Here is an 18,109-nt window from a genome sequence, read left to right on the forward strand (position 1 = left end):
GCTTGTGAGGTCAAGTTTGGGAAAGGGCAGAATAAAGTGTCTGTACAAGCACCTGACACATTGCTTTGTGTTTTTGAAGGTGGCTGCAAAGCCCATATTTGGCCTTTAACCTCGTCAAAGTGGTCAAGAGTGGTCAGAGTGGTCCATAAGACCAACCCTATTGAATGCTGGTGGAAAAAGGGCTAGTTGATGCAGAAAAACACCTAAATATCACTCGTGAAAAGAAAACCCACAAGAAACTAGGTCCCTAAGTAGGTCTTGCGATCATGAGGGTGATAATGCCTGAATAAGTGTGAGAGTGAATATCCCAGGATATTCCCAGGAGCACAGGTTGCTAATTAAGAGACCAGCTAATATCTGAAGCAATTTAACCCCTCTTCATCATCATCACACATTGTAGCTCTAATGTATTTTATGTGTGTACTGCATCTTACACTCTCCACCTTTTGGCATGTTCGTGAGACAGCTGCCATATAGACATGTTGAGGACCAGTGACACAGAGCTGTTAGGCCAACTTCATGATGTCCAAGGATTTCCTGATTTTAGGGGAAATACTCTACTGTCCTACTAGCAGCATAGCCCCACTGAGGGAAGTTCAGCCGCCCTTACTTATTCTCAGATGCAGCTACATTGCTATGCTGCCTCTGCTGCAAACTTATTCCAACAGTTACCCCACTCATGCTGGTAAATGATTCCATTCACAGTTCACACTTTAGGGGAAAGATAGACTGTAAACTGGGGACAGGAAGAAATTTTTGCCTGTGTACCAAACTTTATTTAGTTAGGTCTGCTAAAGGTTTCTTCCACCTTTCTTCGGCTCATTGGAGACAGTACACTGAACACAATGGATCTGATCTGGTGTGAGAAATCCCCCATTCATATAGGATGCCTCCATTAGACCAGTCACTTCCCTGACAGCTATTACCTTGCTCCAATTTACTGACCACTGATTCTGACAGAGCTATATAAAGTGCACAGCAAATAGTTTATTCCAGGGAAGCAGGCAGGGACCAACCTGCTCCTTCATCCCCTTCACAGCAGTGGCAAAAAAATAAGGCTGCAAAATACCCAGAGCAGAGACAGCCTGAAGAGGAAAATTAAAAGACACATACAGTTATAAACCTTGACAGGTGAAAATGTTTGCTGTCGGAGGGAGATGCTGAGATGCCAAGTCAATGCCACGTACACCAGACACCAGGGCAAAGAGAGACAAATGCAGGACATGAACTGCAGGGATTTCACAACAGAAGAGACCTCTGGCTCCACAGCTTTTGATCTGTGTATCTTTGCAATGAGACATTCCATCTGGGAGCCAGCTATACCCAGTGCTGGATTAACTTCTTGTTCCATGGCTTGACCTGTCACCCAGAGTGCTACAGAGACGGGCACTCAGAAACGCATATCTAGGAAACACTTTAGATCAAGATAGACGTATTTAACATAAGCACTGTGCAATGCATCACACTGCTCACAGCTTAATTTCAGCTTGCTTTCTGCAAAACAAAATCCTAACAACTAAATAAAGCTTGCGTTTTCATCAAGGTTGAACAATACTAATTCTTTTCCATTGATATTGGCGAATACTGCTCTGAAAAGAATCACTCATATTTGTACCTTTTTCTAGACATGTCAGCAGGACAGTCTTTGGGACACACTTTCCTTTGCCACAAAACATTAGCTACAGTCAGAGCCATTGCTTCCCACTTTAAATACCTGTCACGTATATCATTTCTCCTGGGACCAGGACAGTGCAGACTTCTGGAACAGGGATAGCCTGCAAGCTGTTTAAAGCTACCACTGCTCATGATGTAAAGCATATAAGAAAAAAAATGCACAAGGTAATTGCCCAGACTTTTCTTGTGTTGCACCTGACGGATCTCTAAGTCTGACTTCTTTGGCAAAGGCATACAAAAATTTGAGTATTTTCATTCACATCTACTCATACTTTCAGAAGAAGACAGTATATAAAGCATTCAAGGATGCTGTGCATTTTTGTGGTAACCACAGAAGACAACAGAGCTAGTTTTAAACTACAAATATTTCATTCTCCTTAAACCCATAAAGTTGGGTCTAGTCTAGGAAGCAGCAGAGTATAATTTCCATTGATGTAATGATGTACCATCAGTAAGCTGCAAGGCTCTGGTGACCTCCTTGTGCTACCTAAAAGAGCTAGATTAGACTTAATCTTTACAGAGTAAGATTAGACTGAGTGGTACCCCCCAGCTTCCTTCAGAGAAATGTTTTGATGGAGAATCTTTTTTTTTTTTTTTTTTTCCAAAGCCTATGAGTTGAGAGAGAGATGTAGAAATAGCTGCCCTCCTGCCCCTATCAGCATGCTCTCTGTATACTGCATTCTTCCATTGGTTCCAGTAGGGCTCTTATTCCCTCTAAAATCAAATCATGCAATTCTCTTGGCTAGACTCACAGAAACCCAGGAGAAATGTATTAATTTTCTGAATCAGAGTGAATATATTGCACACCCATTTTCCATGAATTATTTATTTTTAAAGCAGAACATGCTAGCAAACCCTTCAGTCCCTGCATCTCATTTCCCCCAACCTTCTGCAACAAGCTCCTGCAATATGACATATCTAGGCGCAATTAAACAATTTAGCTACTTACCTAGTCTTCAAATGGTAACAAATTGTGCCTAAGATACTAAATTCCACAAACCTGCAATTATACCCAGTGGAGTGAAAATGAACAAGTAACTGTCATGTTGCCTTTTAGCAGTGATATTACATCCCTGGATGCCATGGGAGTACTCACTAATGCTACGCAAACTTGAAGGGCTATAAGGCTTTGCTTTTGGCTACCATGGACACATTTGGAACAATACGGGAGTTTTACAAAGTAAGGGAACTTTTTTTTTTATTAACTTCTTTAAAAATATTTGCAATTAGAGAGCTTCTTACTATTATTTTGGTACTGATCAACTACCACACAATATTGGGAAAATAGAATGAATTTCCATTAATATAAAAACAACTAAAGGAAAAAGTAACAGAAGACTACAAAGATCAGGGAAACTGCTCACTGAATTACTGTGACCAGATGGCTTTTTTTCAGTGTCTGAGGCTAGTCAGGGTTCAATGTTTTTCTTCCCATAAGAGAAGTTATTTTTATGCAAAGGCCCTTCCAGTGTCAGTTCAAAAGTGAAAGTTTGATTTATATCTCAAAACCATCAACCTAGCCAGGCTTCTGCAGTTCTCTCTAATGATATACCAATGATTTGTCGGATGGTTGTCCACAACCTGGATGGTGTTTAGCATACACCTTAATTGCCTCTTTTATATGTTCACATGTACAAGTGAGCACAGCTAATCCAAAGGAATGTCTCCGTTTTAGCTCTCTTTTTTTCATTGTCCCTCATAAACATTAAAAGCTGCGAACAAGCTTGTAAGAATGGTTTTCGGCATGAGGAACAGGTGGTGGTAATGTCGGTTAAGTATTCCTGCAGGGGGAAGTCTGAAAGTCTGCTATAAATTATGGGGGCATTTCTGCAACTGAAAAACTTGCTTTTCGTTGATGAAGCTGAGAGAGCTCTTTGATGACAAAGACATTGGGGAGCTTCAAATCATATCACATCACTAAGTTTTTTTTCTCTATTTGTCTTGGAAAAACATTATTGCAAGCGTATGTGCTTGCACATAGCACTAACAAGTGACGGTGGCCTAGAAAGAATATATATATTTCTGCTTCATCACAAATTCAAGCTGAAGAGTCCCATACTCTGACACTTATCCAGGTCAAATTCCCCATATATTTATAATGGGGCAACCTCACTTAAATACATCGCATTGAATGTAGGAAGCAAATAATTTAATTTTGCAATTTGGAAAAAAAACCTCCTAAATAATCATTGGGATTGTGACTTCTTTCTACTCATCAAAAAGTCACAAATCTATGCTCTAAATGACTGCAGGACTCAATTCAGTGAGGAAAAGAGGAATTTCTGGGAGTATCCTTGCAGAATCAGGCTTACAGTTTCTAAATCATGTTATCGGAGTCCTTTTCTAATCTGCAATATTTGTTCCCTACCCTGCAGCTCTTAGAGAATGTCTTCCTTGTAAGAGATCCTCTCCATGGAGGATCTGATGTGGACAGAACACCACCTGACACTCTAGTGAGCAGAAAAATGTTTCCTGCTGATGCATTTTTCTGGGGCAGTACCATCCCTACGCTTCGGTAATCAGTAATGATAAGAAAATGGAAATTCATTGTAAAACAGAAATCAGGTTCTTTTCTTTCACCGTCTTTATCCCTGTGGATGGCTGCAGGGCATGGAACCACTGTTTTAGTGGTTTCTTTGGGATTCGACTGTATCTTCATTTCCAATTACTCTCAATACACTCCAGTTCCCAAGATGCAAATCTCAGCCATAAGGAGAGTCCATTTCTGCAGCTTTAAACCCAGGACATATCCCCACTAACCTGATTCCCACAGGAGAACCCTCTGAATACTACTATCACTGACCTTTGTGCCCGGTCTGTTATCTCCTCCTCCAGATCTAGCAGGAGTGCTGCCTGAGCCATCACCTTCTTGCTGCAGGGCAGGGATTTGAGGTGTAGAATGAGCAAACCAAGGCAAAACTTGCTTCCCATCTCCTCCAGCTCTTGAGTTCCCAGCTGCAGGCCCTGATGGAGAGAGGCAGAAAGTTTCAGTGCTGGGTGTGCATTTCACAGGTACATGGAAATGGTCAGGCTTGTTTTGCAGGACAACTCTTAGCGTTCCTCCTTCCATTCTGAATTATGGGTTCATTCATGTTTGCTACATATGGAAATTTCCCATATAAAATCATATGTAAATTAACTGACAGCACTTGGGCTACAGAAGCTATTCTAAAATGGCCTCTATTTTACAAATGGGGAAACAGAGGCAAATAGTTCAACTGCCTCGACTATATTTGCAGAAGTTGTCATTGTAAGAATTAGACTCAGACTCCAGGAGAATCTGACTGTAAATAATTTTTTTTTTACAAATCATTAGGACTCATTTTTTCATTCTCTCTGTAGACGAGTCATCTCCCTAAGCCATGGGAAAAAAATAGGTCCTATGATTGTAAACACTGGGCAGTGGCAAAGATAAGAAAGGAAATAGGGGAGAGAGAAAGGGGGAAGAGATCTTTAACAAGTTATGAATTGTTTTTTAAGAAAGTCAATTGCAAAGTAATTGCAAAATAACAAACACCTCTAAGGAATTTCTCAGTCTATTAAAAGCTGATGTCTCTCTAGCAGAGACAAGCAGAGACAGAGAAGCACAAACAGGGTTTGGATTATCAACATCATCTTTCAAGGGAGAACTCCTCCAAGCTGTGGATCCTCGCTTGGAAGAACCCTGATTATGAATAGTCTGTGTTTGTTTTGTTGTTTTTTTTTAATTAGTGGAAAAAAAAAAAAAAAAAAAGATTTAGCAAAGAAGAAATACACCAAGGGCCTGCATAGGAGTAAGACGATGTAATCGATAGCAGTTTCATGCAAATGGGGAGAGGGCAGGAGACAAACAAAGCTCAGATATACTAAAAAGAAACTAAGAAACTGCAAAATCGCTCATCTTTGGCATTTAGTGACCACATCACACATACTCCTTAATGCTATCACATCAGGGGTTGAATCAATTGCTGAACAATTGCTGCCTCTGCCAATATCAGCCCTATGTGCTTTTGCAGCACAAAACATCTCTGCAGCCAAGAGCTCCAGCTCCATTTCCAAGACTGTTTCCTTAGCAACTCTCAGGAGTCCATGCTCACAGTCCTGGCACTAGCCATATGCGTGGTGTGAGCTCCATGTCAGTATGGCTTGTACTTCACTCTCTACTGGATATTTGTTAGTGGACATCTTATGGGTAATGAAGCCTGTACATGTTCCGTTAATCATGTCATGACAGGAGGCTGAGCTCTGATCTCATGGGGTTTTTTTCTGTATAAAATTTTTGCATTTGTAAAGTGCTTTGGGATCCTTGGGTCTGAGCAGCTCAGTAGAACTGAAAGAGATTATTTCTGAGCCAAAAACATGCAGGTGGATGGGCGAAAGAAGAGATTTCTCACATAAACTTCTGCAGCTCTCTTGCAAAGCTTTGTTTTGGCATTTTTGTTAGAGGACACAAACTAAAAATCTGAAAATCACCACTTCATCTCTATCAGATCCAGCATATGCAAATATCATCTGGCATTACAAATGCCCTATCTGATAAAAAATACATTTTCCTATAGTAAAGATAATGTAATTCTGCTTCCTTTCTGAGATCCTGTGAGCAAAGTATGAATCTGTAATTATGATGAGGAACACAAGCAACACAAAATAATACACAGCTCAAACATATACTGAGTGTCTGGACAATTAGACAAGCACAGGACCTGCCCAGAAGAGCACACAAGCAATCATGAGAAAACATAGCCCCAGTGCTAGGCAGGGTCTAGGGTCTCTGAAGAACTGACTTCTGCTCACAGAACAGTTTCTTAAGCATTTTTATCACAGTGGGCAAATCTCTGACACCATTTCTTTCTCTCCATCCTATTCACCTCTACTGCAAGCTTTGCCAAGCAAGATCCAGGTACAATGAGCTATAGCAATAATTAATAATAGTAAGAAAACAGAGGGAGAGGCTTATGGGAACCAAGGGTCATTAATGCAAAACAATGAGGGTGCTTAGCAGCTCTGCGTAGATTCCTAAATGTTTTATTATTTTACTTTAAAAGACTTAAGATATTTTAGTGTAGCAGAGTCACAATCGGCAGGCAGAAGTGGTGGCATTTCTGAGCAAAAATATGTCACTTCCACAGCAAAAGAGTTATTTTCTCAGGGGCAAAAAATACAAAGAGTATCTCATGGCTTTCCCTGGGGTGCATCTCAGTGTCTTGCTTCCAAGTTCAAGGCAACATACTAAATACCTATCAATCCAGGAGATGCGAATAGTGACTGCGCTAAAACTCAGCCTGTGGCTTTATGATTCCCTGGAGCTTTATTCAGGATATGAAGAGGCCTTAAGAAACTATGAGCAGAGAAATAATAATAATAAAACTATAATATACCTCAGAAGCCTCAGACAGTAATTGCTCATGCACTGAAGTTAGCTGCTGTACGATGGACCCATATTGCTTTGATACCAGACAGCTCAGGAGTAACAGCTGGAAACCTCAGCTAGAGGATTACTTGTTAACATACTTTATTCACTTCAAACACAGACAGACTTTTATTTTTTAGCTCAGATAATTCTCTCCCTCTCTGTCCTCCCTCCTCAGCTCTCAGCAGAGGGTGGAGTTGGAGGTGCATAGCATGACTACCATTAAACTGAAGCTGCTGACAGAACTGACATATCAAACTGATGTTATTGATGGCATCTGCCAGCAATGCCAGGAGCTGGTGTAGTCGTTAAATAATCACTCCCTCTTGCATTGCTGAAAGGGAAGCCTGATCTCCAAGCATTTCCCTTGTAGCTGTGCAGCACATACAGTTGTAAAAATTTTGAGATTGTGCTTACAACTCAGTGCTTACAACTCAGAAGAAAAGAACAGTAGAAGTGGTGCACCTTGGTTTGGTCAATATGCTGGTAGGAAGCACACTTCCATGGCAGCGAAGCTGTGTTTCTTCTACATGTAGTGATGGTATAGAGTCCGCTCGCCACAGCTGCACAGGAGGAAGATGCTCGGCCTGACAGCACCTCTCCTGCAGTGTCCTGCCAGTCTGGATTCTCAGTGACCCCATCTTTCTCTCTAGCATAATGCTTTATGGCTCTGTCCTCCTTTCGACATGTGTATATGAGCAGTGGAGCATGGTGCAAAGTCTTCCAAGCCAGCGGAATCTAAGCAAATTCTGAAGCAGGAAACAATATCTCTGCATCAGAAAGCTGCAGACAAGCTCATCAATCCTAATTAGTCCAGCCTCAGAAACATGCTAACAAAGCTATCCTACTTTGATGATCAGTTCACATCGCATAATTTCTGCTGTTACATGAAAGTACCAGTCTGGACCAGCATCAGCTTGATGCATCATGCTCCACTGCACAATGCAAATATGTCCATTGGTCCCATGGGCCCTGTCATGCAGTCTTTTGCAGGCATCATGTTAAGGGATAACAGGTTATTTGTTTCCTGGCTATTATAGAGAATAATGGAGCTAAACAAATTTTCCTAATCCCTTTTCACATTTTCGTACTGCAACAGACAGCATGGGAGAAGGTAATGCCTAATAACAGTCCAAGTTGTGGATATATTTATTTTTCAGGGGAAGAAACAAATTCCAGAGGTAGGCAACACGGCCGATGAGATGAATGAAACAGACACTTAGTCTATGAACTCTCGGTCTAGTTAAGCTAACACATTTCTTGCCTCTTCTGCCAAAACTGTTGCTAGCCTAACAGCTGAGGCAGTAGGATGCTCACCTGCATCTCTTAATTGACACTGTCATAGCAATAGGAAACTAGGGAGCAGGGGAAAAAAAAGCTATTCCTTGACTTATTATTTGGCTAGGACATTGTCAATACAAAATTTTCCTAAACAAAATTGACCAAATCATACTGGAAAAACAGTTCATTCATACTCAGCACGGATGCATCAAATAAATATCCACAACTAAATGTTTCCAATCTCTCTCAATGTGCCCTCAAAATGCTTCACAGGCTAAATAACAGTGCAATGGGGAAACTTTGTTATTCATTACTCATGTGCTTGAAACACTCCTGCAGCCAAAGGCAGCAACAGTTTCATAATGCGGATATTGCTGAAGAAGGTGGAAGGACTCCAGAACTTAAATTAGAAATTTCTTTAGAAGGGTAATTAAAGCTACAGTAAAATTAGAGTTAGAAGATACTAATAATCACAAGTAGACAAAAGATTTCAAAGGGACCAACTGTTTCCTCTGCTCAGAGAAAAGGGATGTTTGGCATGCAGCACAGCCACTTCAGAGGCCTCTCCCACTTCTGGTCACTGTTCAGTCCTTGGGGCAACAGCTTTTCCCTGCAAACTCACTTCCAGTCAATACATATACATACACACTTACAGAATATTGTCCGAATCTCAATAGCTTTACACATGCACAATGGTTATGCCCTAAGGCTAGGTATAAATAAATTGCCAGTCTTTTCTCACTAATTCCATCAGTGAGCTCTCCCTCAGAATACTAATAGAAACCATTCTGAGGCTCTAGAGGATAAACCAGGGAGCTGAATGAAATATTTGGTGCCTGGTGTCTGCAGCTTTAATTTTAGCTTGGGCCAGCCCTGAAGGATACTGTCCTTTCAATCCCTGTGAATGAAAGTACGCAGACACATGCTGGGGAACTGGCTGTTTAGACAACTAGGACAGTAGGGAATAAGCCAGGTTTTCTCATGCCCCAGAGATCCCTAAGCAGCAGGTATGGCATTCCAAACAGATGAAGTGGAAGGGATGGGGATGGGAATTTGGGCCAAAAGATTTCAAGAGGATTAAGCAAGCAGAAAAGGTTGAAGATGCAATAAAAAAAATAGGCTAGCAGGAATTTCTAGAAAGAAAGATAAGAGGGGCTGGAGTTAGAGACAGAAGATAAAAGGACAGGAGAGATAAAAGGATGAGAAAGAAGGAGGGGTTGTTGAGGTCAATGGATGCTGATATAGAGGAATGATAACAAGAAAAAAGCTAATGGAAACCTCTACTTGCTTCTCACCCTTGGAGAGGTGTGCCTCGCTCTGAACATCTGTCCTCATTTACATCTGTTACTTTGGCCACATGGAGAGGAAACAAGGCCTGGCTTGCTTTGAATAACCTCACAAAACTTTTGCTGAACTCAGCTGGCATTTTGACTGAGCAAACTTCTTGGGTACAGAAGCAAAGAAGTGGTTATTGTCCATTCAAATGGACACTTTCCCTGGTTAAAGTACATTACAACAACACTGTTCAATGAATGGAGTGAATGGGAAGATGAAATACCTTCTCTCTCCGATCTGCTGGAGAAAGAGTCCTGAACAACCTGCTCATAGGATAACTAGGGGTTTAGCAAACAAAAACTTGTGGCCAAGTTCTCCAGCAAAACAATTATTTAGATTATGAATTCTCCAGGTCTACTGCGTGAAGGTTTTCCTCCTTTCCACTGTGCTGACTAGCTATTTGTCTCACATTCCCATCTCTACACCTTTACCTCACAGTATTTCCACAGCTGTCTCCCTGTCCTTTCCCTCCACCCTTCTCTACCTCCCCAACTTCTTCTCTGCATCCTTTCTCCCTTCCTTAATCAGCTCCCATGAATGACTCCATCCTCAATATATGGCAAGCTCATCATATGTTGGAAGATCCAAAGAAATTATATTAGTGTTGCATTTGCCAGCCTCAGCTAGCTACTTTGCTTGGCCACTCTATCCCACACACTGCTACCTCATGTTTTATGTCAACAAATTGCAAACTATCCAGGATGGAGACAGGGGTGGCTTTAACTTCCCACCTCCCCAAAGACTGCACACATACAGAGAGATACTATTTGGATAGGGAATGCTTCCACATCCATTAGATGCTGTTATACCTGTTCTGCATTGCTGTACAAGATCAAAGGTGGAATAGAAAGTCCAGCTTTGAAGACTGCTTCTTGAATAGTACAGGGCAGACTATAATTTTTTTTTTTTTTTTTTAATGTGGGCCATAACTGTGAAGGGTGGTCCTGTCAGGAACAAAAGATGAAGAAAAAGGGAAAGCGAAATGAGGATATTTTCCTCCTGTGCAGACAAACCATATAGGAAGATAGTATTCTTTGCAGAGTTCTTGCTTTCCAATGAAGTTGAGTAGTACATTGGTTTTCTGTCTCATTCATTATGGTGTGACACGCTAGGGACCTACTTTTAGGCTCTGGATGGACCTGGACTACCATCAATAGATTATCCCTCTCTTTGCAGACACTGAGCAATCTTTCACCTCGTCCTACATTGTCTCTTCAAACAGAATTGAAGAGGCTGAGTGAATGATATGCCAGGCCAGAACTGAGCACTTTGGACGAGTCTGCATTGTTTCACAAGGACGGGGTCAGGAGTGTCTCAAATTCGATCTAAGGACTGTGGACAGTGCTGGAGAGAAGCCCGCCTGCACCATCGGATGAAGAAGAGCGCTCTTGGAAGTGAAAGTCCAGAGGGCAAGCTTTTGATAGTAGAGCTAACAAAAACAATGGGCAATGCTTTTTTTTTTTTTTTTAATTAAAAACAAAACAAAAAAAGCCCCAACATGCTAATTTCTAAAGGAAAACAAATGCTGCTCCGTGATACTTAAGTCTCCTACTTGGCAGACAGGGAACAGAACTAGGTAACTGTTCAAAGTCACATAGGGATTCTGGGTCAGCATGAGGAAAAAAAGCTGCCTTACATCCTTATATTGGCAGCAATTGAGTGCTTTATTCAAGAAAGCACCTTTCTTCTCTGTGCTCCCAGTATTTGCAACAGGTTAACTGATATCACCCCATCTGACAGTGCCTTGAAAATTCATCAGAAGTCTATCCATGACTTTCTCTCACATACATACTTTTTACTGCTATCTGAACAATGTGGAACCTGGAACAAGTCACAGACAGGCTATAGCCTGAGGTATCTGAAGATTAAGTGTGAGGTGGAGCTCTAAGTATGTCTGAGAATGTGTGTCAAATGAATTAGTTCTTAAAAGCAGTCTGGGAAAGCAAGAAGCTGAAATATTGCAAATCCTAAATTGGCAGCCTAATCCCTGGATCATTTTTCCTCCCTCTCTACTTCCACTTAAAAGTTTGCCTGTACAAATAACTTCTGTGTACAGAAAAGTGACCAGACTCTTGGCCCACCCAAGCCTTATTTTCAGCTATGAATTTACCCAGTTTGGCCATATCTGACCATGGGAGTAAAATAATTTTCTAATCCTGACTGGTGATCACCACATGCCTTGGAACAAAAGGATTTACAATACTTATAATTTTATTCTGGCTAATGTAATGCAGATGTTATTCATAAAGTGTCTAACCTGCTTTAAAAATTCTTAATAAGGTATTTGTCTTCATAATGCCATCCACTATGGGGATCCCCAGGTTAATTATGTGTTACATAAAGGATCAATTGTTGCATCTTAATTTCATGAAATGGCTTCATATCCTTGTATTATACTACACAACACCTTGTTGTTTTTCTGTGTGGCTTTAAAGCAAAGCATTTAAAGTAACAATACTGGGAACTTCCAAAGTAGTTTGTATCTTCAAACTCACTGTGCTACAAAATGCAATGGAGAAAACCTTACAGCATTTCCCTCTCAACCCAATAAAATACCTGCTATTCTTCCCATCACAGAGGTGATGAAAATACGTACTGACGAAAATGACACATCAAGGCTGGTGTGTTTTTATTCCCCATCCAAAATGAGACCCCAGAGTCATGGTACCTCTCACTGCTGCACCAACACAGAGATTGAGGCACTGGAGTAGATTTAGTGAGAAGCCAACACAGCATGACCCAAATATGGCCCAGTTGCTCCAGCCCGATAACACTCTGCCCCACATTATCTCTGTCGCTCTGCTCCCATGCCAGCGTATTACGGAGACTGGCAGATCAGTGAAACTGTGTCTTGCCCTGGCAGCAGTGTTATGTAGAGGAGAATCCTATGGGATGGTGAGCCTGCTTCCTGCTGCGCTGCTGCCAAACATCCACACCGCTGCAAAGCCTATCCCCAACACAGTGCTCAGTGTTACTTCTGCACACTGCTGTGCTCTCTGCACTGTAACGCTTTCTTCCTTCCCTTTATAACTCAATAGCTCTAGTATCCCTAATGCTTTCCCCGTATTGAAGCTGCCTTCCAGGCCACTAAACACTTTCGTCCGCTCCCTCTAGCCCTTCTTTATCACGGCTTTGTCTCTTACAAAAGAAATGACCCATAACAAACACAGTACTCCACAGGAGGTATTACCATTCACGTCTATAGGGATATTATAACATCTTGCAAGTCTACCTCTTTCTTCACACATGCAGGCATCTTATTCACTTTTTTCTTTATTGCTGTTGTTGCACATAGCACAGACATCTTTATCAAGCTGTCTTTATAATAGCTACTTATGTTTTCCTGAATGGTTAGAGCTAATTCAGAGCCCAACCATGTGTCTGAATGCTTTAAACTATTCCTTCAAACATGCTTTACCCTGCCACTGCCTATGTTTCATCCTCTATTCTAGTACTCAAAATCTTTCAGTCCTCCTTCCTACTGTATAATTTGTATTAGCTGCAAACAGTAAATCTTATTATCTTACTGTTTTTCTTTCCTTCCAGTCATTAAAATTATAAATATTGACCAGCACCAATTCACAGTGGTATCTAGAGTCAGCTTACTACCAATTTCTTTCCATCCCAGGGATGCCTTATGTATCCCTCCTATTTTCTCCAGCCTTTTAACTAGCTTTTGACTATGCAAACAGTCCTTTTGTGCCTCACTCCATAACTCCCAAAATTTCTTCATTTCCTTTTTTATGCAGGAAGCTCTCTTTTTATCATCTCTGACTCATCTGTGATGCCCAGCAATCCAATTGCATGAAAATTAGTCTTGGTTCACCCTTGAAAGCCACGGGCGAAACTTTATATACCATTTCTCCTTCATCCTCCAATCCCCATACCTCTTTCAAAAAATATCCACTATATAACCAAGGCATTACTAATTAACACTCTCAGTCATTGTGTTTCCTCATCCCTGTGTTACTCCAGTGCTTCTGGTTCTATTATTGGTCGTTGTCTCATCCCATGGAGTAAGTTTTTGAACATGAGGAATCATAATTAGCACCTTGTTAAACATGCTTTAGAGAGTCTGCTATCTAGTCTTCTGGCCATTTTTAATTCTGTTTAGTAGTTCAAATCCTCTGTTCCTTAGTTTCCTTACAACTCCTACAGGAACAAAACCTGGGCTTCATCTGATTCTGTGATTTATAACCTTAGCCAAATATAAAATAACACAGTAGACAATATGCAAGCATTGTCTTTGTGTATAAACCAGCCAGCATGGTCCCACAGCATCCTGTGCTGTTCCCATCCTGGCTGCCTACCAGCTCTGCCAATATATTGTGGTTCCAGCACAGCACAAATAGCTCCAGAATGCATCCAAATCTCAGTCTACACTATCTCTTATTATTCCAGTCATGAGGGTCCCATATTTTCTTCCAGAACCTTTTGATCATGCCTTGAAGCATACTTCTTTTTTTCCAGATCTAAGCCTGCTCTCCACAAAATCACTCATTTCCTCCAAGACCTTCTGCCAATGGCCTCAGAGCAGAGCTTCCACCTGGTGGTGGTTTTCCTGCCCAGACCGCATCACATGCCATATGCCAGCTTCCATGGTGGAATAATTACGTGCACATGTTCAGAGGAGATTATCCTGAGACCCTCTGTGTGTTGGTCTCCTTAAAAACTTACTTTAAATAGGTCCTCACATGGAGATCCACAGGTGAGAGGTAATGACACAGAGCCATCTACTGCTCTGCACCTTGCTTCTCCATTTCAATTTTCATTACTCTAACCTTTCATGCACTGTATGTCCATCCCCTTATGCTGATACAACTCAAGAGCTACTTGAGACTTTTTTCCTAAATTATAAATGACTCCCCCCCAGGCTAATTTCTTTTTTTCATATCACAAATTCTCTTTGGTCATCTTCAGCAAACACCATCAAAGCTGACCTGCCCACCTATCACTCCCTACAATCTCAGGATCAGTGACAGGAAGCAACTATGATTCTACGATTTATTGTATTAGCACTTCTGAAACAACAAAGGAGTCATTGATTTTCCAAGCCAAAGACACATGGGAAAGCACAAAAAGCATCTATGCCCAGCTCAGATCAGAGACGAAAGAGACACTGCATAGGAGAGGGCTTCCCCCAGCCTGGTAACTGCTCCCTTTGAAGCTGAAGGATGGGAGTACGAGCAAGGAGCTTGTTGGCTTTTTTCTTACAGGTGTCAGCATAATTATTCTGACACAGGACCCTTCTTGCTGCTTGTCACATTTAACAGAAAAATGGGCAATAACAGTGAAAATCTGACCATTTCTTTTTTCTCTTTCTTTCTTTTGAATACTCTGTACTAGTCACCTAGAGAATGGCTGATAACACTGAGGGTAAATCAGGCAAAAGTACTGCAGGTCCCTCTTTGATGTCTGCTCTGATTTAATACAGGTTCACGTAATGAATGTGTAATACAATAATACCATATAAAGAGTTAAAGAATACATGAGAAAGCTGGGTCAAAGGGAGATTTTACCAGATGGCCCAAGGGCAAGTCACTGATCATTTCATTAAGAGGCTGGGTTAGGAAGGACACCCTGAGATGAGTCCTGGGAATGTAGACTCCACAGTCAGAAATCAAACATCAGGAAATTTCTTTCAGGTGAAACAGTTGTCATCAACTGCTAACCAGGGTTTACAGGTCTGCAGAGTCCAAAGGCTCATTTTATCACCAGTCCACATGTCCAGTGGTACAAAGTAAACTCACAGCCACTAAGATGGCTGACGGATACTTTCACCTTAATTTTGGCTGGCAAAATTATTATTAAAAGGAAAACAAAAACAGAGATAAAAACTGAAGCTTCTACTTTCTTAGAGGAGAGGTGAACCTATGGTGCTTGTCCATGAGGAGCTGACCAGCAGCACACACAGATGACCTCAGACATTTGGACTTATTTACCAAGGAGGAGTATCTTTTAGACCTGGCAATTAGATACAAACTTTTGCAAACCACCTATAAGCCTTTTCCCCTATGTAATCCCACCAGCACAGGATCAGTTTAACATCTCCACTAACTGTTCTTTTGGAGAGAAAGAGAAAAAGAAATCAGGTCTTTGAAGACTGTGAGGAACAGACTGAAGAAAGGGAGACAAGATCAGAGAAACATAGCTGCCGCCCCCTCACCCCAGCTATCTCTAGCAAGTGGGATAACTGATGTGACTCACACAAAAGCAGCTTACGTTTCCCCTTGTTCTGCTGTAGATATTTCCACATTGGCTTTTTCAGAGATGGAGGCCAGCAGGAGGCAAATGCATAGCAGCTGATAAATGCTTCACCTCCTAGAGCATCAGGTGAGAAGCATACAGGACTTGTAAAAATAAACTACAAGTCACCAAGTCTTTGAAAACCTACTGACCATTCATAGCAAAGTAAGCAAACATTCATCAGCAGAGAAGATGCTGACTCCAGATTACAGGCTTTCAGAATTTCTCATCTTGCAGCCCTACTACCTGAGAAAATTTGCATAAGAACAAGCTGCCTTTTTCTTAGGAGTCTTTTTCAACCTGCTTTTATGATTTCCACTGAAAATGATAATCCTTTGTATGTGACATTGCAATCATTTCTACTACAATCAAGTGTTTTGTCCAAAAGAAGGATTACTGCTTCATTTTGGGGAAGTATATGGACTTTCAGAGGAAGAAGGCAGCCATTTCTAAGCAAATGACCTTGGTAATAGAGAACAAAAGAAGAGAAAGATGTAAAAACAACACTACATATGATCAGATCTGCCACTTCCAAGAGGCATCTGATGCCCTTTAAGTTCATAAAAACTGATGTTTCCTATAGATGTTTGTACAATGGAGCTGGAAAAAGCGGCAAGACATTTTTCTTTTGCGCCACTTCAACTTTCACTCAGATTTTTCCTTTGACAAGCTAGCAATGTTTTAAAACTAAACATCAGAAACATGTATATAGAAAACCCACCACAATGCACAACTCCATCCTTTTAGCAGTGTCCTGTGAGGAGGAGGACGTTTTCTAGCATTGGACTCGCACTTTCCCAGAGAAAAAAGTCACAGAAAAGCAGTATCAAATCTAACTCTCTCCTTCAGCCAATTCCACACAGTTTTCCTAGTAATTCAAGTAATGAGCTATCACTCTGCAAATCCCTAATTGAGGGATAATTTTGTTTTGATATCCAGTGAAGGGTCTTTTAACTGGCCAAGGGACTTTTCTGCAAAGCCCTCAGACAAGCAAGGGCAAAGGATGCCAAGGGAGGAACAAGGCATAGGGCTGGTCAAGGGGAGGGGATACGGTGCAAAGCAGTATTTTCCACCTAGGTCTTTTCATTAGTTCTCAAAGCTAAATCACAGAAAAATGAAAAAAACAAGGGACAAGGCCAAATTATATTTGCTGAAGAGGAGTTATAGAGATTAGCGTATTAATTAATCAAGACAAGGATGTCAGCAAGGGCCTGACCTTTATTCCTGCCCTAGTAACACCTTTGTCCCTGGTAACTTTTGGCTTGCATGCTAAAGCCATTTAGATACATCCCTCAATTAATCGCAGGATACCCTCTGGGAGATAGGAGAGTAGTACTGCAAGCAGGGATGCTGAATCAGAGGAGGAATGACCTAGTCAAGGCACCTCATCAAGGGCATTGGCAGAGGTAGGGAGAGAGCCCGCAATTCTCTTTATCCCTCACACTTCACCTCCCGCTGCTAGGAACAAAATTTTTTGAAGCTATTAATCTGGAATTTTGCCATACCTTTTTTTTTTTTTTTTTTTTTTTAAATCAGAGACTAACAAGAAATAAAGATTAAGTTTCAAAAAACCCCCACTGCAGAACCAAAGAAAAGAGTCTGTTTTAAAGAGAACTTATGTCTTTTTGTAATAAAACAACAGCAATACATGAAAACTCACTCAGACAAAATGACAGATAGCTGCTGAGAGCAGAACAGTAGTCAGATCTTCAGTTAGCCCCTGCTTTTCCCCCTTCTCCTGCGACTAAGTCCTTTCCTGAGGCAGATGAGCTGCCCATCCCCATACTCTGGGGACTCTGGATTCCTGTACTCAATGCCTGTCAAACAGCACGTTCACTTTCAGCTTCTTGAGTACCAGCCCGAGGACAGACAGGTCCAGCAAGCCTCTGAACACCACTGTCACTCTAACAAAGAATCTCAAAAGCTCTGTAGATGTGGCTGGATGGCAGAATACAAGGTGGATGGGGAGCTCCTGCTGTCCTCATCAGCAGGGACAGACGGGGGTAGAAAGTGGACAGGCTCAGGATGATGACATACCACCACAGACCTTCAGGCAATAGGAGGATTAAAAAGCCATGTAAGTTCAGGAGAGAGTAGTGATGCTCAAGGATGGCAGCAGATGGAAGCAACATCGGAAGATCTCTGCCTCTATCAGAATAACTGTTATTACAGCAATTGAGAGCC

At 41.4% G+C, this 18,109-nt stretch overlaps 1 protein-coding gene across 1 annotated transcript in view; it reads right to left on the reverse strand.

Annotated features, from left to right (window-relative positions):
* The window catches only part of AGBL1 (AGBL carboxypeptidase 1), a gene marked incomplete at both ends in the record, with an annotated part of 295,031 nt that overhangs the window by 83,621 nt on the left and 193,301 nt on the right, over window positions 1–18,109 (reverse strand). Inside the window, one exon of the mRNA XM_082321219.1 lies at window positions 4,478–4,638. Within this exon, the coding sequence (XP_082177345.1) occupies window positions 4,478–4,638 (161 nt within the window). The remainder of the gene's footprint in view (window positions 1–4,477; window positions 4,639–18,109) is intronic.

The sequence above is a fragment of the Platalea leucorodia genome (assembly GCF_965183815.1).
Source record: "Platalea leucorodia genome assembly, chromosome: 9".
NCBI lineage: Eukaryota > Metazoa > Chordata > Aves > Pelecaniformes > Threskiornithidae > Platalea > Platalea leucorodia.